Raw genomic sequence first — 22,580 nt, 5'->3', positions numbered from 1 at the left:
ATAGAAAATAATATTACGTGAACAAATAAATATATAACTTATACAGCAGGAATAAAGCAGTTTTCTAACAAAGCTAAATTTTAATCACCCGGCATTTAGCGCTTATATACAAACAAATTGTATTTTTTTATAATGTAAAGTATACAAATGCCTGCCCGTGCTCTAAGCCTGATTGTTGTTATCGGAAGGAATTAACAATTATTTTTCTTTTCGGAATTTAACGTATCAAATATAACGCAAACATAAAACATAATTTAATTAACACTAACATATACGTTAAAGGCACGTTGTATTTTCTGTTTTACGCATTTTTTATTTCTATATAAAATAAGCCCGTGGTTGTATTAATTGTTACGATTACATGATATAAGCAACTTTGATTAAGTAATTGATAAACAAATGCGTAGTTGTTTTACTCACCTACATATTTTCAACTTATAATATATTTTGACAACACTTATTCCATCTGTCAGCAGACAGCATCTAATTCTAAAGCAAAAATTGCTTCAAAGCGCTTTCCAACGCATTTTCATGTAATTGTTTATTATTGTTATTGTTTTGAATGTTTGAGGAATTACTTGTAAATAAATCGAAGGTGTCTGTGTTTTTAATTATCAGATAATTAGAACTATCATTAGAATGGAAGTTAATAATCAACATAACCAAAGTTACTGGTTCGTTGTAAGAGAAGATCAAAGCAACGTTATATTCAGTAGTAATAATTTTACTATTCAAAATCCTCAGAGTAAGTGTTTTGTATTTTTTGTGTGTTAACCATAAGGTATTATTTACATGATTAGGTGCTAAATAGTGTATTTTAACAAAATTGGCCCCTATTACAGTTGCAGGACAAGAAGCAAGATATATTGTAGACACTATTGACAGTAGACAATATATCCATGTGGACAACATTCCATCTGCAGCACAAGAGCAAATTCAGAAAAGTTGTACTAAAGATAGTGCTTCAACTAAAGATGACGATATTTTTTGGGATCGGAACAAAATAAAACTCTTACTCACTCTATGTCTAGAGAATAGATTTAAATGTCCACATAATGACAAAATGCTGTGGAATGAAGTAGCTATTCTTGTAGGAACTAGTCCTGAAGAATGTGACAAAAAATATAAGAATCTTCGGAGAACATATATTAGATTGTTTAAAAAGAAAAGGTTGGGTAAAGAAATTAAGTGGATTCATTTTAACATTTGTGAAGATGTGTTTAGAGATTGTAAATCACTGTCCTCGGCAGTTCTGGAACCTTGGGAAGATTCTAAAGTTAGAAGACTTCTAACCCTTTATATTGAAAATATCAATAAGTTCCGAAGTCCAGATTATTTGCAAAAAGATGTTTGGAAGGACATAGCCTCTCAGCTAAATACAACAGAATACAATTGTTATCATAAGTTTAAGAATTTAAAGAGGACTTACTTTAATTGGTTAGAAAGAAGTCGTGAATCAGGTAAACTTATTAAATGGCCTTATCACCATTACTTTGAAAGAATATTTTATAATTACAGTCCCGATATAGGACCTTGGGATAGAACCAAGATAAGACAACTGATAAATGCATATTCAGAAATTGCACATAAGTTTAAAAGTCCTAAATATCAAAAAAAGGAATTGTGGAAGGAAATTTCAAGAAAAATTGGGGAAACGGCAAGTAATTGTGATAGGAAATTTCGAAATTTAAAACAAACATATATAAGATTAAAGATGAGAGCTGATTCGGGCAGGTCCATGACAAAATGGCGGTATTATAAGGATTTTGTTTCAATTTTTGAAACTGAAACATACACAATCAACGAAGACAGGTCAGATGTAATATATAAACCTCTTGAACAGGACTATGTAAAGCAATTACTTGCATTTTACATTGACAATAAACAGAAATTTAAGGATCCATTAATAAAAAAGAGATCATTGTGGAAGCAAATAGGGCCAAAACTAGGTTTGTCTCCTGAGGAATGTGATAAAAAATTTAGAAATTTGAAGCAGACATTTATCAGATTAGCAGAAAAGAAGAAAGATACAGGTAAAGATAATGGCTGGCCATATTATTCATACTTTGAACAGATTTACGATGAACCCAAGCCATCAAAGGAATGTAGCCATAAATGTAACATTGACAACATGACCTTATCAGAAATAAGAAGTCTTGTTCGCAACCAGGACACCAAGGATAAAGATAAATTTGAGAAACTTGTCAAAGTTATAGAAGATGCAAATAGCATACAAAGAGAGAGAAACAAAATTTTACAAGCTTTATTAGACAGGAAATGACAGCCACTTTTACCCACCTATGTTGAAACCAAAAGGAGGGTAATGATTCAGTACGATCACATCACAACTGCTTTTGAACTAATGTTGTTAAGGTGAATATTTTTCGTGCAAAAAACATGTTCACAGGTCAAAAATCTTTAGAATACAAAGCAATAGCTACACATTCGATAAGAAATAACTGAACACATTCTTAACGGTTGGTTTTTGAATTTTTTATCTGTATGTTACGTAAAATTTATTATGTTTCACTGTCATTTGATATAAAATACTTTCATCTTCAAAATGTATTACTGTGAGGAATGGAATGAAAATCAGAAAGAGAATGTTTAGAAATGGTTTTATTTTATTATTACCGTTCTTATGCTTTTATATGTATATGTACAAACAAACTATAATAGATTATTCAGTTTTCATTCTGAAATGAGAAATCGTTAGCAATTCAATTACATGTTGACCGGCAGCTACTCAATACAAAATGATCAATGTCTAAACATACACTGATTACACTTACGTCTTAACTTAAAAATACATCTGTGAATTTACTTATCAATAAATTTGACATCAATAACACTATACCACAGTAAGGAATGAAAAAAAATTAAGTTCAGAAAAAAAAATATATAGAAATCACACTCGATCGTAAGTAACCACAGGGTCGGTTCAATAGTTGCAGATACCTCGACCGGTAAAACATTCACCAACATGTACACACGTCCACTCTCTCAATCACGCGAGTCGATACAACGCTAACCTAGACTGAATTACCACACTATGTAGTTACAACTAACGGAGGCGCCGGCCCCGCCCGTGGCCGCCGTCGCTCAGCACCGGCTCTGCACTGACCTGGGCTATGGCGAACGAATTATCCTCCAATCCTTAGTGACAAGAAACGGATTACCTAGAATGGATATAAAATCAACAGTGAATTGTCAGTCTTTGTGGAATTGATCTATCTGGTAGGACAGCACACGGGCGGGGTTGGGTGGACGCAGGCGGTTCACTTCTTAGCGTTTTTCTTGGGTGATGGGGCTTTGCCTTTGGCATTGTTTGACATTTTCGCCTTCTTGCCTTTGGGCCCTTCACCCTCCTCGTCGTCCTCATCCTGAAATAAAACAAAATCGATATTTTACAATTGTTAAATATTTGGATTTTAGTTTGAAACTTTTTATTTTTATATATGATATAATTTATGACAGTTGATAACAACAATCATAAAATTACCTATTCTTTATTCAAGCTATCAGAAGGTAAAGGGGGCATTGAATGAGTACAGAAAACCTACAGCCAATTTTAGATTACACATTTTTCACAACTTTATAAATTTTGAAAGCAATGGCCCACTCATACCAAAATATGACAGCAGTACGAATATAAATTTTCGATCTAGTAATGTAACAATAATCGTATCGCTTGGTCCTTACTGCCATAATTTTGCAAAATTTGGCCTCAGGCCCTTTTCCCTCTGTTAGACATGTGTAGTCAAGAGATTTTATATTCTATTAGTTGAAGGTTTTCAGTACCTCATTCGTCTTGCGTTTGCCTGATGGTGCTTTCCGTTTATTCTCATCTTCCTGTAAATTTAGTAATCTACTGAATAATTGCAACATATAAAAAATAATGATGTTGCAAAATTTTGTCAAATATCAAGATAGATAAGAATCAAACTAAGGACTCTAAAGGCATTTCCATTGACACAAAGGAATTATTATTTTATTCACAAAATTGATTATAAACAGACCTTGAACTGAGAGTCATCGCCTTCCTCCTCATCTAACATCTCCTCTTCCATCTCTTCCATGTCTTCAAACTCCTCCACCAAGGCACCTAGCAGATGCTGGCCAATCAAATGCACTGGCCCTGAACCCTGTAGGATACTAATTATATAAAAACTGGCATGGGATGGTAAAGTTATTGCAGTAATTAATGAAATCAGACAAATGCCTCCAAAAATCATTTGAAAGTAGTGTTTGATCAAAACGACCCCACACACTTTTCATTTATAATGGTTGTTTTTATCATCATATTTAAACAGAAACAGAGATCAGTATAATTTTTTTTAGTTTTAGTAAAAATATTTTAGTAAGATAATTTCAAATAGAAATGTTGAACGAAAGATATTATTTCACTGTCATTCAGCCTCGTCTTAACACCAGCGCTTACAATATTTCTATATATCAATTCAATGTGTATGAATTAGGGTAGTGAGCATTCTTTTACTGTTTATGTAGGAATGGTATCAGTGAACTCATTGCATTTTAACATTTACATGAATTAAACTTTATAAATAACTAAACGAAATTACATACTTGTATGAGTGTGAAGGTGACTGGTGCATCTGGGAATTCAATGTCAAGGCGTGCTTGTCTTGTCTCTCCGACTTTCAGGATAGCAACAGGAATTTTGATAGACTCCTGAAGACACATTGTCTCCACCTACATTTGCAAGAAGGTATATAATTATAAAGAAGCATATAAAAACATAATTGTAATAACACTTTAATCCTACTTGTATATATTGTAATAATAGATTATAACAATATGCTTATAATTTTAAATTAGATCTGAAACACATTTGAAGAAACAAATCAAGAGTTGACACAACTGCTGATTTGTTTCTTCAAATGTAAATGAATTTGTTTAGCATTATGACCCAATTGTTGATTGTAATTTTAATCTAGTTTCATTTATTTGGTATTTTTAAAGTATTTTACAATGATCTTCTTACACTAAAATTATACTTTGCAATAATATCAATCAGACAAATGCCTCAAGCAATCAAAGTAGGCAAAGCCGCATCAAAACGATGTTGCAGAGCCATTCAAACAAGCTTGGTGATTTGTTCATCATATTGATACAAAAATAACTAACTCGTATTATTTGACAGTCATTACCCCCCTAAGAATGAGTAAGGTACTACTAGATTTAGAAGTAATTACCTGCACAACGTTTAGCTCATCAGGTTCGGCGTCGGGCCCGAGCAACGCTTGGCGAATCAGCAACTTATTACTGCGGGGGTATTCCGCCTTCGCCTCTGGGTCCCATGTTTCTGACTTATGTGACGATGAAAGGGTAACACCTGAAACAGGAATCACGTTGTAAATGCAACTTGTTTGATTCTCAAATACACAAATAACCTAAAACACAAATCTTTAATATATAAAGAAAATATACAAAATAATTACAAAGATAACATTAACAATAACAATGATTAAATGTAAACGGTTACATTAAGACGCTTGGACGCCATACTTTTGAATTACGCGCCCAACTGGGACGACTCCCTGCAACGCACGTTCATGATATAATATACTTTACATGATAATCAATACTGTTAGAGAAAACAGTGAAACTTTCTAATAAAAGTACATAAAATAATAAAAAACACGCCTTTTCCGCCGAGTATAATACTAAGATAAAAATTATCAATATGGGAAATGGCGGCAATAAATACACTTCACATTTTTAGATTATGATACATTTACAGATAATATGGAAAGCTTCTACATAACGTGTAAGCCTCAACTATAATTATAATAAATTTCTACAAGTAAAATTTCATTGTGAAATAAAATGGCGAAGTAGCCGGGTGTCAAAAGCTTTACGCAAATTTAAGCAACTTTATAGTAGTGAAGTACAAATATTTTCAAGTAAATAATGGTATAATATGATTGAGAACATTATGATGAATATTACTTACCATAGAAATATTCGTCCGACATAGTGATTTCACTAATTTATTGAGATTTTTGCGACACGTTCACGTGCGATGCCGGCGCACACAAATCTGGGAACTGTGTTGCCAGTTGCCACTTGGCATTTATCAATAAACAAGTCATTGCAAATTTTTTTTATTAGGTAAGGTGAAGACTTCAACTGTATTTTTATAAGCTATGTTTATAAAAAAACTTCTTCTACCCCTTGATAATATTCTCTTTATTTAATTTGAACGGATATTAAGAAAATATTTGCAGTTGAACGTTTCAAATTAAAGTTTTTTATCGGACTACTTTTAATAATTATGTTGTATTTTTTAATTATGTTTATTCTTATAATAATGTATATATTTCAATTTCTCAATAAAGTAATTTACATGTATTATGAAATAAGAAGTATGAGATATTGGGAGAACCATATAGAGTTGCACAGTGAAGCAAAGGCGTAGGATCATATTTTTATAAATATTATTTACCACCAGGAAGGCAGACAATACTAATATGCCTTAAATATAATTTATAATTAACTCCATATTTACTTACCTATTAAAATTGTAACTTAAGAATGAAATTAAATGTAAAAAATGAAAATCAAGAATAATATATGAGAATAAGATATTTCCACAATATAATATTATAACCATTTATTACACAATGTAATAAAGTTGATCGTAATGATCTTTACTGGACTCTTAAATTATCCTGCATTCAAGGTACATTGAAATACACTAAATCGTTCCTATTACCAAAACACCAATTATGTAGACTCTTTGCACATAAGTACCTCTTAGTGCTTACTTAATATTAATATAACTAATTAAATATCTTAATTTAATAAGTAATACTAAGTAAGATTACTAGATAAATGTTTAATATGCATTTCCAAAATAATTACTGATATAAATAACCTTAGTACACACCATTACAAAAACCTTATAGTTTTGCCGTACTCACAATTATTATATTTTTAAGATTCTTAAAATTTTAATGTTATTTTGGAATTCAATTAACCTTCAAATTATAATTATTATAACAGATTTCAGTTAGGAGTTAATTAACTTATAAATTATAATTTACATAATATTGTAGGTATATGAGTAAAGTATTTATTCGAAGTAAAATGGCACAGGCTAAAAATAAAACAGACTTGTATAATCTATATTTTTGATAATTTCGCCATCTTGCATAATTTGGCATCAAAAACAGGAGTAGAGAGGTATGATTGGTGCTTTAGTTTTTGCTTTAAAGTGATTGGTTACAAATGAAAACGGTTTCCAATAAGAACCAATACCATGATAGGATTTTTTATTTCATTGACGAATACTTAGCGAGCCACCTAAACCTATCTATTCGAATTGACACAAATTTATTTGTCAAAATACCGTATAAACATAATTGCCTTTATCTCCATTGTTTGTCTTATTTTTCTCCTGTCTACCCCGGTTTGTTTTGTCTTTTTTTACGAAAGAAATATCTTCCATAAGGTAACAAATTTAATCACTTACTATTTTGCTACTCTTGTTGAATCGTCGAGTGAGTAAATTATTTTACTAGCATTACGTTCTTGACCTTAGGCCATCCGTGCTTGCGATGCATTTTTGTTGTGTAACTACGCCAAATATCACAGACGAGCGATGCCAAGTTTTCTATCGTTAGATATTTATTGAAGGTGTAAATTAATCTACAACTTCCGTCGATACTTCATCCGGGATCTGTCAAGATTTCTTATTAGAATATAAATTTTAGCTGAAGTGTTTATTGAAGCTTTTTAACTTATATTTTTATTCTTCCTTGTATGTTTATTATACATGAAAACACTTACCTAAATATTAGTAATCTTAAAATTACGTTTATTTTTAGGTCATCTGTATGCATCTGTCTGCATCAAATATAACGCGAACAAATGAAGATTCGATAAACAATACAATAGTGTTACTAGTGCAGCTGGACAAACAAGAACAAATGAATAGCTCGAATCTCGTAAAATGCGAACCTCATAGTGATAATAGTGATAATTAATCACATTGTATATTTTATGGTACAATGAGTGAGGAGTCGCAAAATGGTGGTAGCAAAAAGAGTCCATCATTGGCTGCACTTAATGAGGCAGGCTTGCAAGGAGAGGAATGCGGGGCACAAGTCGACGCCTCCACTTACACTTCACACACTAACATTGCACAGGTTAATATCATACTAATAACTGCTCCCTCAGGGACACATATGATTCAGAAACATTGATATTTTAATCTAAAGTAATAAAAATCATCAAATTGAAAGCTGCTACTGTCAATTTATAAACAAAATAATTTACTCAAAAGTCATATGGGAAACTGTAAGTTATTAGTTTTGTTTATACAAATAAATTTTATTCCTATTGTAGGGCAGCGATGATGTGATGAATATGTTTCTTAAACTTGGCTTGACATGCATGCCATGTCTATATACTCATAAAAAAAGCTATAAGTTAATTTTATCAATTAAGGCAAACTATGTTGTATTTATTTACAATTTGAATATTCAAGTTTTACTCTCTTTCAGGTGACAGCAAGCTCTGCTCCCACAGATAGTAGTAATAAATGGAAGTGTGACATGTGTACATATGAGAATTTTCCACTTTCTCGTAAGGTATTGTTCTGTTTCTTTTATAAGTCGATGTCTCTTTTTTTATAAGGTAATTAAATTGTTATGAATATTTGAGCGTAGTCAACTTCACAGCAATTGTGTATGAGGGTTTTTGTTACTGTATGCTTGATTAATTTATAAATATAATTTAACCAATAGTTAAGTTATACGCAACTATTATATTAAATTCAATCAGTTATTCTGCTTTACTGCCCAGGAAAAGCCAGGTAACAGGTTGTACTGATATAATAATGAAAAATCCTTAAGTTATATTTATGGACTGCAAAATGTTACTCAATTTTGACATGTTTTAACTATATAAATAAAAATTCAAAAAAATTCTTAGTAATTTTGTTGGTTATTATTCAAGAATAATATATATTCTTGATTTGTATGTAATAAATTATATTGGTAACACTACTTTAATCATTTTTAGTGCTTAAATACTATTTCATATTGTGCAAAATATTGTTGGTTGGTGATGTATTTATGTAATAACTAGTAATATTTACTACTAGTAACAACACTATCATAGTGGAATGAATGTAAATTTGATATGTAGACTATAACTTTTGTATTTACATGTGAATATTTATTTTATTTATTAATTTATCCTTTTAATCAATTGTGTTAATATTCTGATATAATTAAAATACTATTTCAGTGCACCATGTGTCGCAGCTTGAAACCTTCCTTAGGAGAGGACATCTTTAAATTACAAGATGGAGCTAGTGCCCTCCCCACACAGGATATTTGTGGTACTGATATATATGAGATATAGTATTCCTTATTATGGCTACAGATCACCCAATATTGGAACTAAAATGCCTTTCGCTTGTTATAATACCAACAATAAGCAGTGTATGGTTCACATTCAAACTGAACTACAGCACAGAATGATTGTTGTTTGTGGACAAAACAGTTTGTCAGACTACTATGCATGTCTACACACCACAGTGTATGATATTATTGCATGATTTGTAATAAATTTCAGGAGCAGATGCAATTGCAGAGAGACTTAAGCCTTTAAGGATATCATCTCCTCAGGGTCAGGCCGGCGCATCGTCCGTAGCAAAGTGGTCGTGCGCGGTACGATTTTTAATAAAAAAAAATTTTTTTAATATATTTCAAAGCTTATTTCTTTAGCTAGCTTTTCAAAGTTAATCTCAGAGCTATGAACACTTTAATTACTTTAACATTATATATGTTCCAGACATGTACATACGAGAATTGGCCGCGAGCCCTAAAGTGCGCAATGTGCGGCGCCACCACCTCACACTCCACCGGTGAGGCACAGTCATACCACACTCACCCTACCACACCCCTGAAGTTTTACTCATTTATAATTATTCTGACTTTCGTCTCAGGTATTAACGACATCTGCAACTCTCAGAACGCTTCGCTGCACGAAGTAGAGTCGGGCGGGCGGCGCTCCAAGCGACGCAACACGGATTGGGTGTGGTTGCAGGCCTGCCTGGGTACGTGCAGCGCCGGCACTCGGCGGCCCGCCGGCGGCGGCGAGGCTCACTTGCGTCTGTCGGCAGGTGTGGTGGAGGGCGACGCGCGCTGCGTGCAGGCCTACCTGGCGGCCGGCGGCGACCCGGCGCGCGCGCTCACCGCGCACGAGGTGGCGCTGCTGGACCGCGCCTCCGCCTTCGACCCCGGACACACGCTCGTGCACCTCGCCATACGGTGAGCACGCACACACGCACGCTCGTGGGCCTCGCCATACAGTGAGCACGCACACACGCACGCTCGTGCGCCTCGCCATACGGTGAACACGCACACACGCACGCTCGTGCGCCTCGCCATACGGTGAGCACGCACACACGCACGCTCGTGGGCCTCGCCATACAGTGAGCACGCACACACGCACGCTCGTGCGCCTCGCCATACGGTGAACACGCACACACGCACGCTCGTGCGCCTCGCCATACGGTGAGCACGCACACACGCACGCTCGTGGGCCTCGCCATACAGTGAGCACGCACACACGCACGCTCGTGCGCCTCGCCATACGGTGAACACGCACACACGCACGCTCGTGCGCCTCGCCATACGGTGAGCACGCACACACGCACGCTCGTGGGCCTCGCCATACAGTGAGCACGCACACACGCACGCTCGTGCGCCTCGCCATACGGTGAACACGCACACACGCACGCTCGTGCGCCTCGCCATACGGTGAGCACGCACACACGCACGCTCGTGGGCCTCGCCATACAGTGAGCACGCACACACGCACGCTCGTGCGCCTCGCCATACGGTGAACACGCACACACGCACGCTCGTGCGCCTCGCCATACGGTGAGCACGCACACACGCACGCTCGTGGGCCTCGCCATACAGTGAGCACGCACACACGCACGCTCGTGCGCCTCGCCATACGGTGAGCACGCACACACGCACGCTCGAGCGTTTTAGGATTATTACACTTATTGACAGTTTCCTATTTTTTTACATTTATCGATCGGTCTCAAAAGCCCTTAAATATTCGCAGGTTTCAAAGGCAAGAAATATTATCGACTTTACTCTCTCGGATATCGGGCGGCGGGCCCGGGTTGAAGAGATCGCCGTCGTACGTCGGTATGCCTTCTATTTATGTGGAATGTGTTCGGGCTTATTGAATGAATTGTTATGAATGCATAACCATTTGTATTCGTTCGCCAGCGCCCGACCTCGCGACTGCGATCCGACGTCACATCGCTAATTGTATCCGTCACAAGAAAGGCAGCTTCCCGTGCCGGTACATCAACGAGTTTTGCACATTCTCTTTGCCGGCGGGTGAGTACTCCTACACGGTTTTATTTTCTAAATATTGTTATTCGGTAACATGGATCAGTTACTCGACAAAAGATGACGACCCAGTCACGCAATCCGGCTCGTGTCGCGCAGAGATCGAGGAGCTGCCGGCCGCCATCCAGGAGCAGCTGTTCTCGGAGCTGCTGGACCGCGACGCGCAGCACACGCTGGAGGAGGGGCCGCTCATCAACTGGAGCCTGCACCTCACCGTGACGCTGGGCTCGCGCCTGTACGCGCTGTGGAACCGCTCGGCCGGCGACTGCCTGCCCGACGCCGTGTGCCAGGCCGCCTACGGCGTGTTCGACCGCGCCAACGTGCTGCGCGCCGCGCTCGCCGACTCGCTGCACCACGCGCAGCGCGGCTTCTACGCGCGCTGGGCGGCCTGGGAGCGCCTGCAGGCCGCGCAGCTGCACTACCAGCCCGAGGAGGCGCAGCTGCGCGCCGAGTGGGCGCGCCTCGCCGCCGCCGCCGCGCGCCCCGGCACGCCGCTGCACCAGGTGCGTGTGCGTGTGTGTGCGCGTGCGCGCGTGCGGGTGCGTGCGTGTGCGACACGCGCGCCCCCGTGCGGCGCCTGACCGCTCGCCTCGTTCGCAGCTGCACGTGTTCGCGCTGGCGCACGTGATGCGGCGGCCCATCTTCGTGTACGGAGTGGACGTCGTCAACTCGTTCCGCGGGGAGGCGCTCGGCTACGCGCGGTTTCAGGGTGACTACCGATGGTTCATCTCGCCGGGAGCGGTGATACGACCGACGCCACGTTTTTCAATTAACGGCTGTCCGTCCGCAGGTATCTATTTGCCGCTGCTGTGGGAGCCGGAGTTCTGCTCGAAGTCACCCTTGTGCCTGGGCTACACGCGCGGTCACTTCTCCGCCCTGGTGCCCGTGGAGCCCTACTCGCAGCGACACGACTACATCTGCCGGTTCGAGGCGACTGTTTTTTTACGAATACTACCCCGAGGCCTCGCTCGCTCGCCCGATCCTCCTTAGGCGAAAGGGGCTCGTTTTAAAATGTTTTTATAAAAGTCGATGTCATTCCTTTTTCATTTTGGCATCAGAGACTCAATCGGTACTACCACTAATACGCGAGTAGTTTAGCCTCAGTACTAATATCTCACACACTCAAACACCCGAGTCAAGAAACGCTCACATTACAGGGAGCAGCAGGAGGACAGCGAGGACACCACGTACCTGCCGCTGACGGACTCCGAGGGGAAGCTGCTGCCCGTGCACTTCCTCAGCTGCGACGAGGTCGGTGCGGCGGCGGGCGGCGGAGGGTGCGGGGCGGCGCGGTTCGGGGCGCGGTAGTGACGGGTGTCGTGTGCAGGTGGCGGAGGAGGAGGCGCTGGTGCGGCGCTGGGTGCGCGCGCGCGCGGGCGGCGGCGCGCTGGCGGCGGCGCAGACGCTGCACGCGCGGCCGCTGCTGCAGGCGCAGATGCTGGAGGAGTGGCTCAACCACTACCGCCGCCTCGCCTAGGCGCGCGCTGCGATGCAATGTACGCACTGCGACGGTTACGGCGGCGTCGCGTTGGAATGTAGGAACTGTAAAATCTCTGTAATATGTGATAATTGCTCATTTTTTCTATGAGATGTAGAAGAGAGGAGCGTCGATGACTTCGCTTAGTGTGCCGCTAGAATTACCCGACGTATTGGTATGCGATCAAAATTGGACCATAAGTGTGTAGCCGTAAGGTTCTGTTTAGCTTGCTGACGAGTAATACGGTTATTAAAACGCTATAGTAACGAAATATAACAAATATGTTTATTCTTAATTCTAGAATAATATAGTCTCAACAAAATTAACGAGTACTCAAATAAATTATTTAATTTTATTCTAAACGATCTTTGCTGTCGCTTTATAACTATATCGTGGTATAATTATATCAATTGTTACTTATTATTTACTTACAGATTAAAAATTATTCGTAAATATAACTTTTCGTTGTAAAAACACTATCAACATGAGCGTAGCCAGGAAGAGGCAGTGCATGCTGGAAGGCGGACGTTTTCGAACTAAAAAAAGAAAAATTATTCAATCCAATATTTCTATCAAACTTAATTGACTGAGAGAAGGATAAGAGAAATGTAAGAAGGTATCATGAGAAGGGTGCAACAGTAATTAATTCAATATCTGTTTTTTAAATTATTAATTCAAATTCGTAAAAAATGAACTTGGCTGACTGTTTATTTCTTGGGGCCGTAAATAAACCGTTGACATACCACGCCGCTGTAATAGTTGCGTTTTCAGCTGACGTTTGTTCTATTAAATAAATGCAATCAATAAGTACACGTTACATTCAAACACCAAATTATACGTGGATTTATCCGGCTACAAACATCAGCTGTATATTTCCTTATATTAATTTAATTATTTCAGTTTATCAACGCGCCAATCATATTTACGTTTTGTTATAATAATATTAAATAACATAATATAAACAATTAAAAAGGTACAATGGTTAGAACGCCGTTACATTGCCTAATACATTTAGAAGATCTCCTACACCTCTCGGCTGTTCTCAGCATTTTACCGGTTAATTCAATTTTTCTAACAAAATATTTAATCTGCTAGAACACTTTGCAACTTATTTCTTAAATAGTTTGTATCTAATAATATTAATAAAAGTTGCGCAGTTTAAATGAATCGAGTAAAGATAACGAATGATATAATCTTGTTCATTAATTTCTTCCGCCGTCTGCGGTTGCAAAGTGAGTACTTAAAAAATATGCGAGTGCAACTAAGAGAAGTATCATTCACTTCACGTTAACTCTACACGACACTTCCGTAAAAAGTGTCCCTGAAAAGATATTAATATGGCGCTACTGAGACTAATACTCCGAGTAATTTATGATCACCTCAATTTTAGGCTACAGTGGCGCCATTGTGGCAGTTTATAAAAGCATATCACATATTTCGGTAAAACGGTAGACACTAAACACTTTGGGATGAAAGAGAGATTTGTCTCCTTATCTCTACACCCCTCGACTTAGATATAACAGTCAATAGGCATAACAAAATCTTTGACATACTAATCTTCTTTAGAATTCATTATTAAATTCTACCTGTTCTTTTCTGACATAGAATGACATGGAACGAAAGTAGAAGGTGATCCTATTTGTTTTTTTCCTTCAAGCGAAGAGTAAATTAAGGGGAAGCAGAGTCTATTAAAGTAAATATTTTACGATATTGTACAGAGAGTATAAGGTTCTAATATTTATTGTATTTTCGGTTATGTAAATATATGAAAATCGGTTTGTGTATATTGATTCTATAACTAGTTATATACTACATATTGTCTCGCTACTTAGTGCAAAGGCATCGCCTTCGGAAGTGAATAATAAAGTGTGAACAGTTATGGACTTGTGGTTTTCAAAAAATTAGACAGATGTGATGAAAACTGACGGTGACACCAAAGTAACGCGGGAAGTGAATGAAGTCCTTCTGCGCTTTCAAATAATCACAAGATTAATTACAAATGTAAATTATTAACTTGCAGCTAAGAAATATTAGGAATTTTAAAATAAATTAATTCGTTAAAACTAATTTCAATCATCACATGTGTCTATTGTTTTGTCAAATAATTTTAATGGATTGAAATAGTCAAGTGAATGCTTCGTTCATTGCATAGGATTTACTTTTTACAACTAAGTAAATACACTTAAATTAACAGGATATAGAAAATAATTATCATAGTCGTTAATATTTTCCTATTTCATAGGTTTTGTTTTTTTTGTCCAAAATTGTAAATAGGTTTGTGGGTGATTTGATTTCCTAGAAATACAGCAGGATTATTTTTCTTAACAAAACACGTACAATTTAATTTTAAATTATGTACCTTTATTACCTACAAAAATTAATCAATAAAGCACTTATTTTATGAAGCGTTTATATGTATTTTTTATTATCCTATAAATTCATCATTCCATACTGCTTTTTTTTAGTTTTATTTTTATTTACAATGACACACAGTTCAGTATATATTATATACTTTGTATAAATGGCGTGTCTGTTTGACTGTTTACTTTGAATAGCTAAGTCTCTACATATTTTTGTATGGACATGGGACTGTTTGGGCGAACAAATGAATTATTAAATATAACTAATTACACTTTTATATCTTTACACAAATTCTTAATACTATCGGCATTTTTGATTATGATGTTTTCTATTTATCTAATATTATATTTTGAGTCTGAAATAAGACGCTTTAGCGGCACCGGGTGAGGTAGTGTATAGAAACAAGTCATCCCAGAGGCTCATTTAAGCGTCCTTTGCAAGCCCGGATCCTGGCTTGGGATGCTGTTGCCGTCGGTAAGGTGAAATAACGTATGTAATTTGTTGTACCTACGTCCTCATACGATTTTCCTGACAAATTGACATTGTCCTTTGATAGAATGTTACAACTAAAGGGCTCTGTCGGAAACGTCAGTAGCCCATAATAGGTACACCAAACAATAATACTATAAGGACTCCAATATAGTTTTACTATAAGATAGCCTTTACACCAGAACAAAGCACAACAATTTAGTCGATAATCGGCAAATATAAATTAATTAATTTATATTTGCATATTATAAAAAGGCAATCACATACTCGCGAGAGTGATTAAGCGCAGTCAACTATTAGCTACATATTCCTTCTGATGTATGGGAGTGTAATAAAACAAAATATAATGAAGTAGTTACAAAACTAACAACTCATATTATTAATACTGTTTCAACTTGAAAATACGCGCACAAAATGTTGCTTGAGCAAATGTGCTTTTAAAAAAATGTTTGTTACTTATTGTGGATAGACATATATTTATTGTCTACTATTTCATAATTTTAAATGGTAAATTATTTTTATGGATATAATATTTATAATTATTTAGTAGAGTATGCGCAATGACAGAGCCTAGTGAATTTTTAATAACACGAATATGAACGTATTCTAATTTCTAATCGTCGCGTAATACGACTTCTGAACGCACGCGCGCCTTATGACAGCTGCTGTGATAAAGAGAGGAGTGTTGCTCGGTCGTTTTTGTAAAAAATAAATGTTTAATGAAAGGTTCTGAGTTACATGTTAAACAATTTAAGAAAAAAAGTGCTAATATTAGTGTGAATACTTGTAATTTGTGATGAAGCAAAAGAAAGATTTTTAGCGAGTCGTTTGGTTTGCAGTGGTTAGCGACCAACTCTATCTAACATTATGGGTAAGTATACCGGCAACTAACTTTTTAGTTTTGCTACATATTTATATCATAACTCACGCTATTAACTATGTAACATACTTTTTAAATTCTTATTAGAACTGACTTACAAATTTTAGTAGCGGCAATTTGTTTTGTTGAAATTATCGATTTTTCTCACGCCGTATTTGTTAAGATAAAAACAGAATACTATACTATTTCAATGCTTTTTATACATGATCTGACATTGCATTTAATTATTCTGTATAAAAAAAATGGTATGAAGATATTTTCGTCGTTTATGCTTACTTTGATGAGGAAATAAAAATCTATTTTTTTAAATAATGAAATACATACAAAAGCTTTATATTTATAGCATTGAATTATATAATGATTAATATTAAAATACTATTATTAAGGTGCAATTTAAATAAGACTATTCTTGTATTTTAATTTTTTACGACATAGAAGTTTGATAATAATTCACATGTAAAGTTAGTGTGAGCGTGTTAAGTGATTAGTACACGAGTGTCAGGTGATAATATCGCGACATACAAATGTAGTTTTACTAACAGTGATGTCCTTGAGGCATTGCCACTAGGAAGCTAATTTACTTAGATTGTTATTCTCACAATGTTCTAAAACTTTTAATGTAACTGCGCATATAATCAGAACTTAAACATTATTTTTTTACCTTTACAATACACAACAATTAAATAATTAACCAGTGATACAGCCTACTAGCTATTATTTATACTTAAGCAATATCTGTACTTTGTTTGGTACCGGATACCTGTTCCTCATACCACACAACCACCTGGAAGTATTTCCCCATCAAACATACTTTCAAAGGATAGTATTTAAAGATTTTCTGCCTTCCATGTTCTTCTACTAATTAGTGAAGAGGGTGGTCGAAACGGGGAAATTTGATAATAATTGACAATTTATAATAATTGTTATGGACTTCCATATGTTGTAAATAACTTGTGATAATCATCAGGCATCTTATCAGTGTCCAACTGGCAAACTGCTTGCTCTTATCACACTTTTAATAAGCTATCAGTTCATAGTCCCTCCTCGATTAATTTGTGTGAGTTATTGTAACTTTATTGTAGTTTAACATATTTACTTGTATATTATAAATATTTATATAAAAAAATTATTTGTTGATAATATTAGAACATCAAGAGGTGGATTCAGTTTTATCTTGTGAATGTATTTAATTATTCTCGGTGCAAAAATAATTATGTGATAAACCATATCAAATTCGTAATAAAATTTATCACAAATACTCAAATTTAAATTAGCATGACTATAATTATCTGAATTATATAATGTATATGGCGCAATTATAATTAAAATTTTAAATAGTTCATACATACATGCCTCTATATAGAGCATGCATATTATTAAACCTAACCACTTTACAATCTGATCGTACCAACAAGCTTTATACTGCAGTAATTCGCGGCGCTGCGTTGGGGCGAAGTAGGTCACTTTAGTAATTAATGCAAATACATTTCAGACAGCAACGAGACATATCAATGACATTAGCTGGGGTTGAATGCCCCCACAGGCTGAACTCTGAAGAATATGCACAATTATGTCTCATACTAAGCACAAAATTGGGAGCTAGTCCTAATGGAACTATACGATGTACATTGACGTAACATGAATTAGGTGCATTTCAATACGTTACTCTGCTGAAAACGAATAAATATGATTTTTTTATATAAAAACATTCTATATAAAATTAAAAGTGTATATAAACTGGCACGCTATTCTAAAAAATATTAATAAGAATTCTAGTAAAATCAATTTACAAATACTTCGTCGCAAACGGTGATAATAGCACATGTTGCATAATAAGTTTCACAATAAACACTGGCCGTAAACTACGCTTAAAGCAGCAACTAAGGTAATAAAAATTAATCTGCTATATGCTTTTTGCTATTCGTAGGCGCCGCTCGTACGCTGTTAATGCTGATTTATATTTTGTTCAGAAAAATATGTATAAAATAATTGCGATTAAACTAACTGTAAAAATATAATTACAGTTGGATCGTTATTAATTCTCTCTTTTGTAGCTCTCAGAGTCCCCAATCGTGATCCTTTTAAATTGTAATATGGCTAAGTAAAATTTAAATCAGTTAGCACGCGACTAGCTAATGCTACTGGTGTTAGCTAGTCGCCTGTCGCGTGCGCAGCTGGCGCTGATACAGGGACGGTTTTATTAGTCTCCGTGTCGGTATTGTAATGTTCCCTAGGTCGGCGCCGGCACGGTTTCGCAATAAACCGTCGCAGATACTAGATAGTATCGATTATTTTGGCAACAAGAAGGGCTTCCGAACCGTACAAATTCCCCCCGATATTTCGCCATTTGTTAATTTTGGGGTGAGAAGATTGTACATTTTATTGGATTAGTATTAGCCGCGGGCCGACGTGACGACGCCGAAGTAGGTACAGTTAATTTTTAGTCTCATTACTGTCATTAGTGACATCGTTAAGACCTATTATACTTAGCAGCGTACTTACGTGTACGGCTCCACATTATGAAACGAATTACCTCGTCTCGCTGTACGCTCGAGTTACTTAGAAAAGTTCATTTTGTCATTAATTAAAAAATAGGTCTGCATCGTACTGAGTCGAAATATATCAAAAGCTTTTATAAATATTTAAAACGCATTCAAGCAATATCGTGTAACGTATAAAGTCACAAGTATGAATGTGTGTGTGTGCTGTGAAGTAAGTTTGAAGCGTTCTTAACATATGGTCGGCCACATTTCAATCAGACTGTTAGACGCCGGCTGATAAGATATATGTGTGTTCCTTAACCGCATCTGTTGTCTGGTTTTACAATTTATTTTTTAATATTCAAATGGTTAAAATACGGTTTGAACTGCACTGCATCTTTGTATACAGATGATACAGTTTTTGAATGTTTATTTTGGTCTATTGCGAACAATTTTTTGTTATATATAATATTTTAGTTATTGATTTCATACAATATTAAAAATATATTCTCGTTTTTGAAATAGCCTAGAGGCGATCATTCAATTCCCAAGGTCGCCGAATAATAATCGCATTTTTTTAGCATTTATGTTAATAACTAGCGGATTTGCGCGGTCTCACTCGCGTTGCCCCACGGTACAACGTGACTGCGAGTCCTACCGTGGTATTAGTCTAATTGTTCTCACAGAAGGTGCTGTCTAACGCAAAACGATTATTACCGCGTGCAAACAAACAAACGAACAAAAAAATGTAAAGCTTCCTATATGTCGTAATATGTTTTATATACATGTATACATAAAACATAGAAAGCAAAAGATGATTGAAACAAAGCTTCAAATAGCAGTCTTCAAATTGTAATATACTCAATAAAAATAAAAAAAAAAATGAATCACTTAAAACCAAACTCATTTCCATACAGAAAAATAAAATAATATAAAAAAGTAATACTTGGTGCTTGTAAGAATGTATGGCCGAATCTGCACCGAGGATCCGCGTGTGCTGACCTCCGAGTAATAATACCATCTCGTCTCTATATCTATGTACTATAAGGAATACAATTTATCATACTACAGATGTAATGCCATCATTAAAAAAAATATGTAAAATCAAAACAAACTCGTTTAAAATTCAGTTCCAAGACGAGACCGAACGTGCGAATTTAAGTAAAAGCGTATAATACTAATTTAATTCAAATAAATTTTCCATTAATATGATATAAATAATACCTTTTTAATGTACATCATTTACACTCTACATGCGCGATAACAGCTCAATATGAAATGTCTTACGCTGAAATATATATGTGCTTTTGTTTCTTTATGTATTGCAGACGAAGGCATTGATTGACGACCTAACATTTCTGAGTCGTTGCCCTACTGGCCGCTATTCTGCCGCTAACGATTTGGAATTCCCAGCGTTAACGCGTTAGGTTGGCAGTTCGTGACATACCCGGTACTACGATGACCACTTTCGTCGATTACTCTACAATGTTTATTAAACAGCAACTATTTTTAGCTTATAAGCGACACTAGATAAGATTCACTTGTGCAATCTGCAATCTACGTGTCTAGAAATTACGATTATATTTATGTACCTTTCAATATATTAAAGCGTGGAGGTGGTAGAGCTTTGTCTTTTTTTGCAAGCTCGTCTGCAGGAAGATAGAAGTGTCACCACACCACACATCACAGTTATTCTATAGCCACAAGTTTATATGGTTTTTATGTTTAGTTTTACCAGTGGCTGAGATAGTGTAGATGACGTAGAAGGTCACCGCTTTCAATATTGGTCCATTTGCATTGCTGCCTACCTACACCAAGGAATACAAAAAACATGTCAATACTAAGTTTTACAACGCGTTAAACACTCTTAACACTTACCACAAAACTCATCTAAATCATGCTTTCAAATGTTAACTTATTCGATAACTGCTTCGATGTGTCAGTCGCTGTCTTGTCTAACAACGTTTTCATTGTGCAGTTATTTTTTGTTTCGACAGTGAGAATAGATGATCAAACGAACTTCTAAAGTGAAGTTCGATCACTATTATATGAGTCACTTCATTCGAAGATATAGTATAATAAACAGGTAGTACTTTAATCCTACAAGGCAGTCGCACGATTTAAAGAATCGAAATAATCGATTCAAATTTTTTTTTTTTTTTTTTTTGTGGGTACCTCTGTTTCTTGTTGCACTACGGAGCAAACCGTCGTCATTTATTTAGAGACACAGAACAAATTGTTTTTTTTTTTTTTTTTTGGGTAATGGGTTTTGGGTGGGTGTGTTTATATCTTCGAATGAAGTGACTCATATAATAGTGATCGAACTTCACTTTAGAAGTTCGTTTGATCATCTATTATTATTACGTCACTTCATTCTTCAGATATAGTAGGTATAATAAACAGGTAGATGTTCAGAGCAAGTATTTAGCAATTAGGTGTTTTAATTAAAAGCATTGGTTTTTAATTAACGAAATTATATATTATATTCGTAAAAAGAAAAAATAAACAACAACAACAAGTATTATTCAGGTAATCAACGTCATACAAAAAATTCAATCATATACTTATGCGTTACAATTTAACATTAAATCAAAACAATATTATCAGGTTAACAAATCAAATTATTAGTATGTTCATTGTTTATGGTTAATGAACAAACAGACCTTGCGAAAACGCCCTCGTCCAGTATAGGTCGGTTATAAAACCTAGCGAAAGTTTGAGATGAGCTGGACCAGCCAGCTGTCTTTCTAATCACATCGATTGAAACTCCTGTCGAGGCCGCAGCGGATGTGGATGCATGTCGAGTGCTATGAGCGCTGAATACGCTCACATCCACCCCGGCCTCCGCGAGAGTTTGTTTTATCCACCTACTTAAAGACTGAGAAGAAGCTTTTCTATGCGGTTTTTTGTAGGTGATAAAAAGACTTTCCTCATTATCAACTCTAATATTGGAAGTTACTGACACGTAATCATTCAAAGTGGTAGATGGGCAAATGGAGGGGTTTTCTCTAAAATATGGTAAGATCAGCACTGGTTGATCTCTACCGGCAGCAGAAGTTTTGATAACTTCTGTTATAGGTATCTGTAATGAATCGGCACATTTATTAATATTCGAGATTTTTATAAGAGATAAAGTTTGAACTCTATGGCCGGTACAAATCGCTAACAGAACGCAAAGCTTTTTTGTAATTTTTTCTAAAGGTAAATTTCTGTTAGGAAACCATTTAGAAATGAAGTTGAGTACTAACTGAGGATCCCATGTTCCCCTGTACTTGGGAATACTCGGTTTCTTTTTATAAATGCCTTTCATAAGACGTTTTATTTGATCATCAGATCCTAAATTCCCACCAATAAGTAAAGACAGTGCTGATCTATGTGTATTAATAGTACCATAAGAACCTCCTTTATTAAACTGTTCAGCTAGGAAAGTCAATATGTTGATTATTTCGGGTTCAAACGTGTTTATTTTGCATTGGCTGCAA

At 36.3% G+C, this 22,580-nt stretch overlaps 4 protein-coding genes across 6 annotated transcripts in view; 3 read left to right on the top strand and 1 right to left on the bottom strand.

Annotated features, from left to right (window-relative positions):
• The first annotated feature begins 474 nt into the window (after positions 1 to 474).
• Positions 475 to 3,366, top strand: LOC124539692. The gene is made up of 2 exons (XM_047117019.1): positions 475 to 745; positions 843 to 3,366. Exons 1-2 carry the CDS (start codon positions 640 to 642, stop codon positions 2,279 to 2,281), a joined length of 1,545 nt encoding a protein of 514 aa, XP_046972975.1. The 5' UTR covers positions 475 to 639; the 3' UTR covers positions 2,282 to 3,366.
• Positions 2,600 to 6,120, bottom strand: LOC124539693 (nucleoplasmin-like protein). 2 transcript variants are annotated; one of them, XM_047117020.1, is made up of 6 exons: positions 5,978 to 6,120; positions 5,217 to 5,356; positions 4,588 to 4,713; positions 4,020 to 4,145; positions 3,802 to 3,852; positions 2,600 to 3,383 (listed from the first exon to the last, which is right to left on the bottom strand). In XM_047117020.1, exons 1-6 carry the CDS (start codon positions 5,997 to 5,999, stop codon positions 3,279 to 3,281), a joined length of 570 nt encoding a protein of 189 aa, XP_046972976.1. In that variant the 5' UTR covers positions 6,000 to 6,120; the 3' UTR covers positions 2,600 to 3,278. The 2 variants fall into 2 exon arrangements, with proteins under 2 accessions (XP_046972976.1, XP_046972977.1); XM_047117021.1 differs by lacking the exon at positions 3,802 to 3,852.
• Positions 6,121 to 7,302: 1,182 nt separating this feature from the next.
• Positions 7,303 to 15,298, top strand: LOC124539680 (ubiquitin thioesterase trabid). 2 transcript variants are annotated; one of them, XM_047117002.1, is made up of 15 exons: positions 7,303 to 7,477; positions 7,854 to 8,174; positions 8,532 to 8,618; positions 9,280 to 9,373; positions 9,610 to 9,704; positions 9,829 to 9,901; positions 9,983 to 10,093; positions 10,160 to 10,307; positions 11,116 to 11,201; positions 11,286 to 11,399; positions 11,511 to 11,914; positions 12,012 to 12,120; positions 12,202 to 12,334; positions 12,569 to 12,662; positions 12,739 to 15,298. In XM_047117002.1, the coding sequence occupies exons 2-15, from the start codon at positions 8,037 to 8,039 to the stop codon at positions 12,886 to 12,888; spliced, it is 1,836 nt and encodes a 611-aa protein (XP_046972958.1). In that variant the 5' UTR covers positions 7,303 to 7,477; positions 7,854 to 8,036; the 3' UTR covers positions 12,889 to 15,298. The 2 variants fall into 2 exon arrangements, with proteins under 2 accessions (XP_046972958.1, XP_046972957.1); XM_047117001.1 differs by having other exon boundaries at positions 9,829 to 10,093.
• A 1,069-nt stretch (positions 15,299 to 16,367) lies between these two features.
• Positions 16,368 to 22,580, top strand: part of LOC124539700 (actin-binding LIM protein 2) — a 67,534-nt gene continuing 61,321 nt past the window's right edge. The window contains exon 1 of the mRNA XM_047117032.1: positions 16,368 to 16,609. Within this exon, the coding sequence (XP_046972988.1) occupies positions 16,606 to 16,609 (4 nt within the window). The 5' untranslated portion in view covers positions 16,368 to 16,605. The remainder of the gene's footprint in view (positions 16,610 to 22,580) is intronic.

This window comes from Vanessa cardui, chromosome 23, assembly GCF_905220365.1.
Source record: "Vanessa cardui chromosome 23, ilVanCard2.1, whole genome shotgun sequence".
Lineage (NCBI taxonomy): Eukaryota > Metazoa > Arthropoda > Insecta > Lepidoptera > Nymphalidae > Vanessa > Vanessa cardui.
The sequence above is the reverse complement of the archived record's forward strand: the minus strand, read 5'-3'. Positions and strand labels throughout refer to the sequence as shown.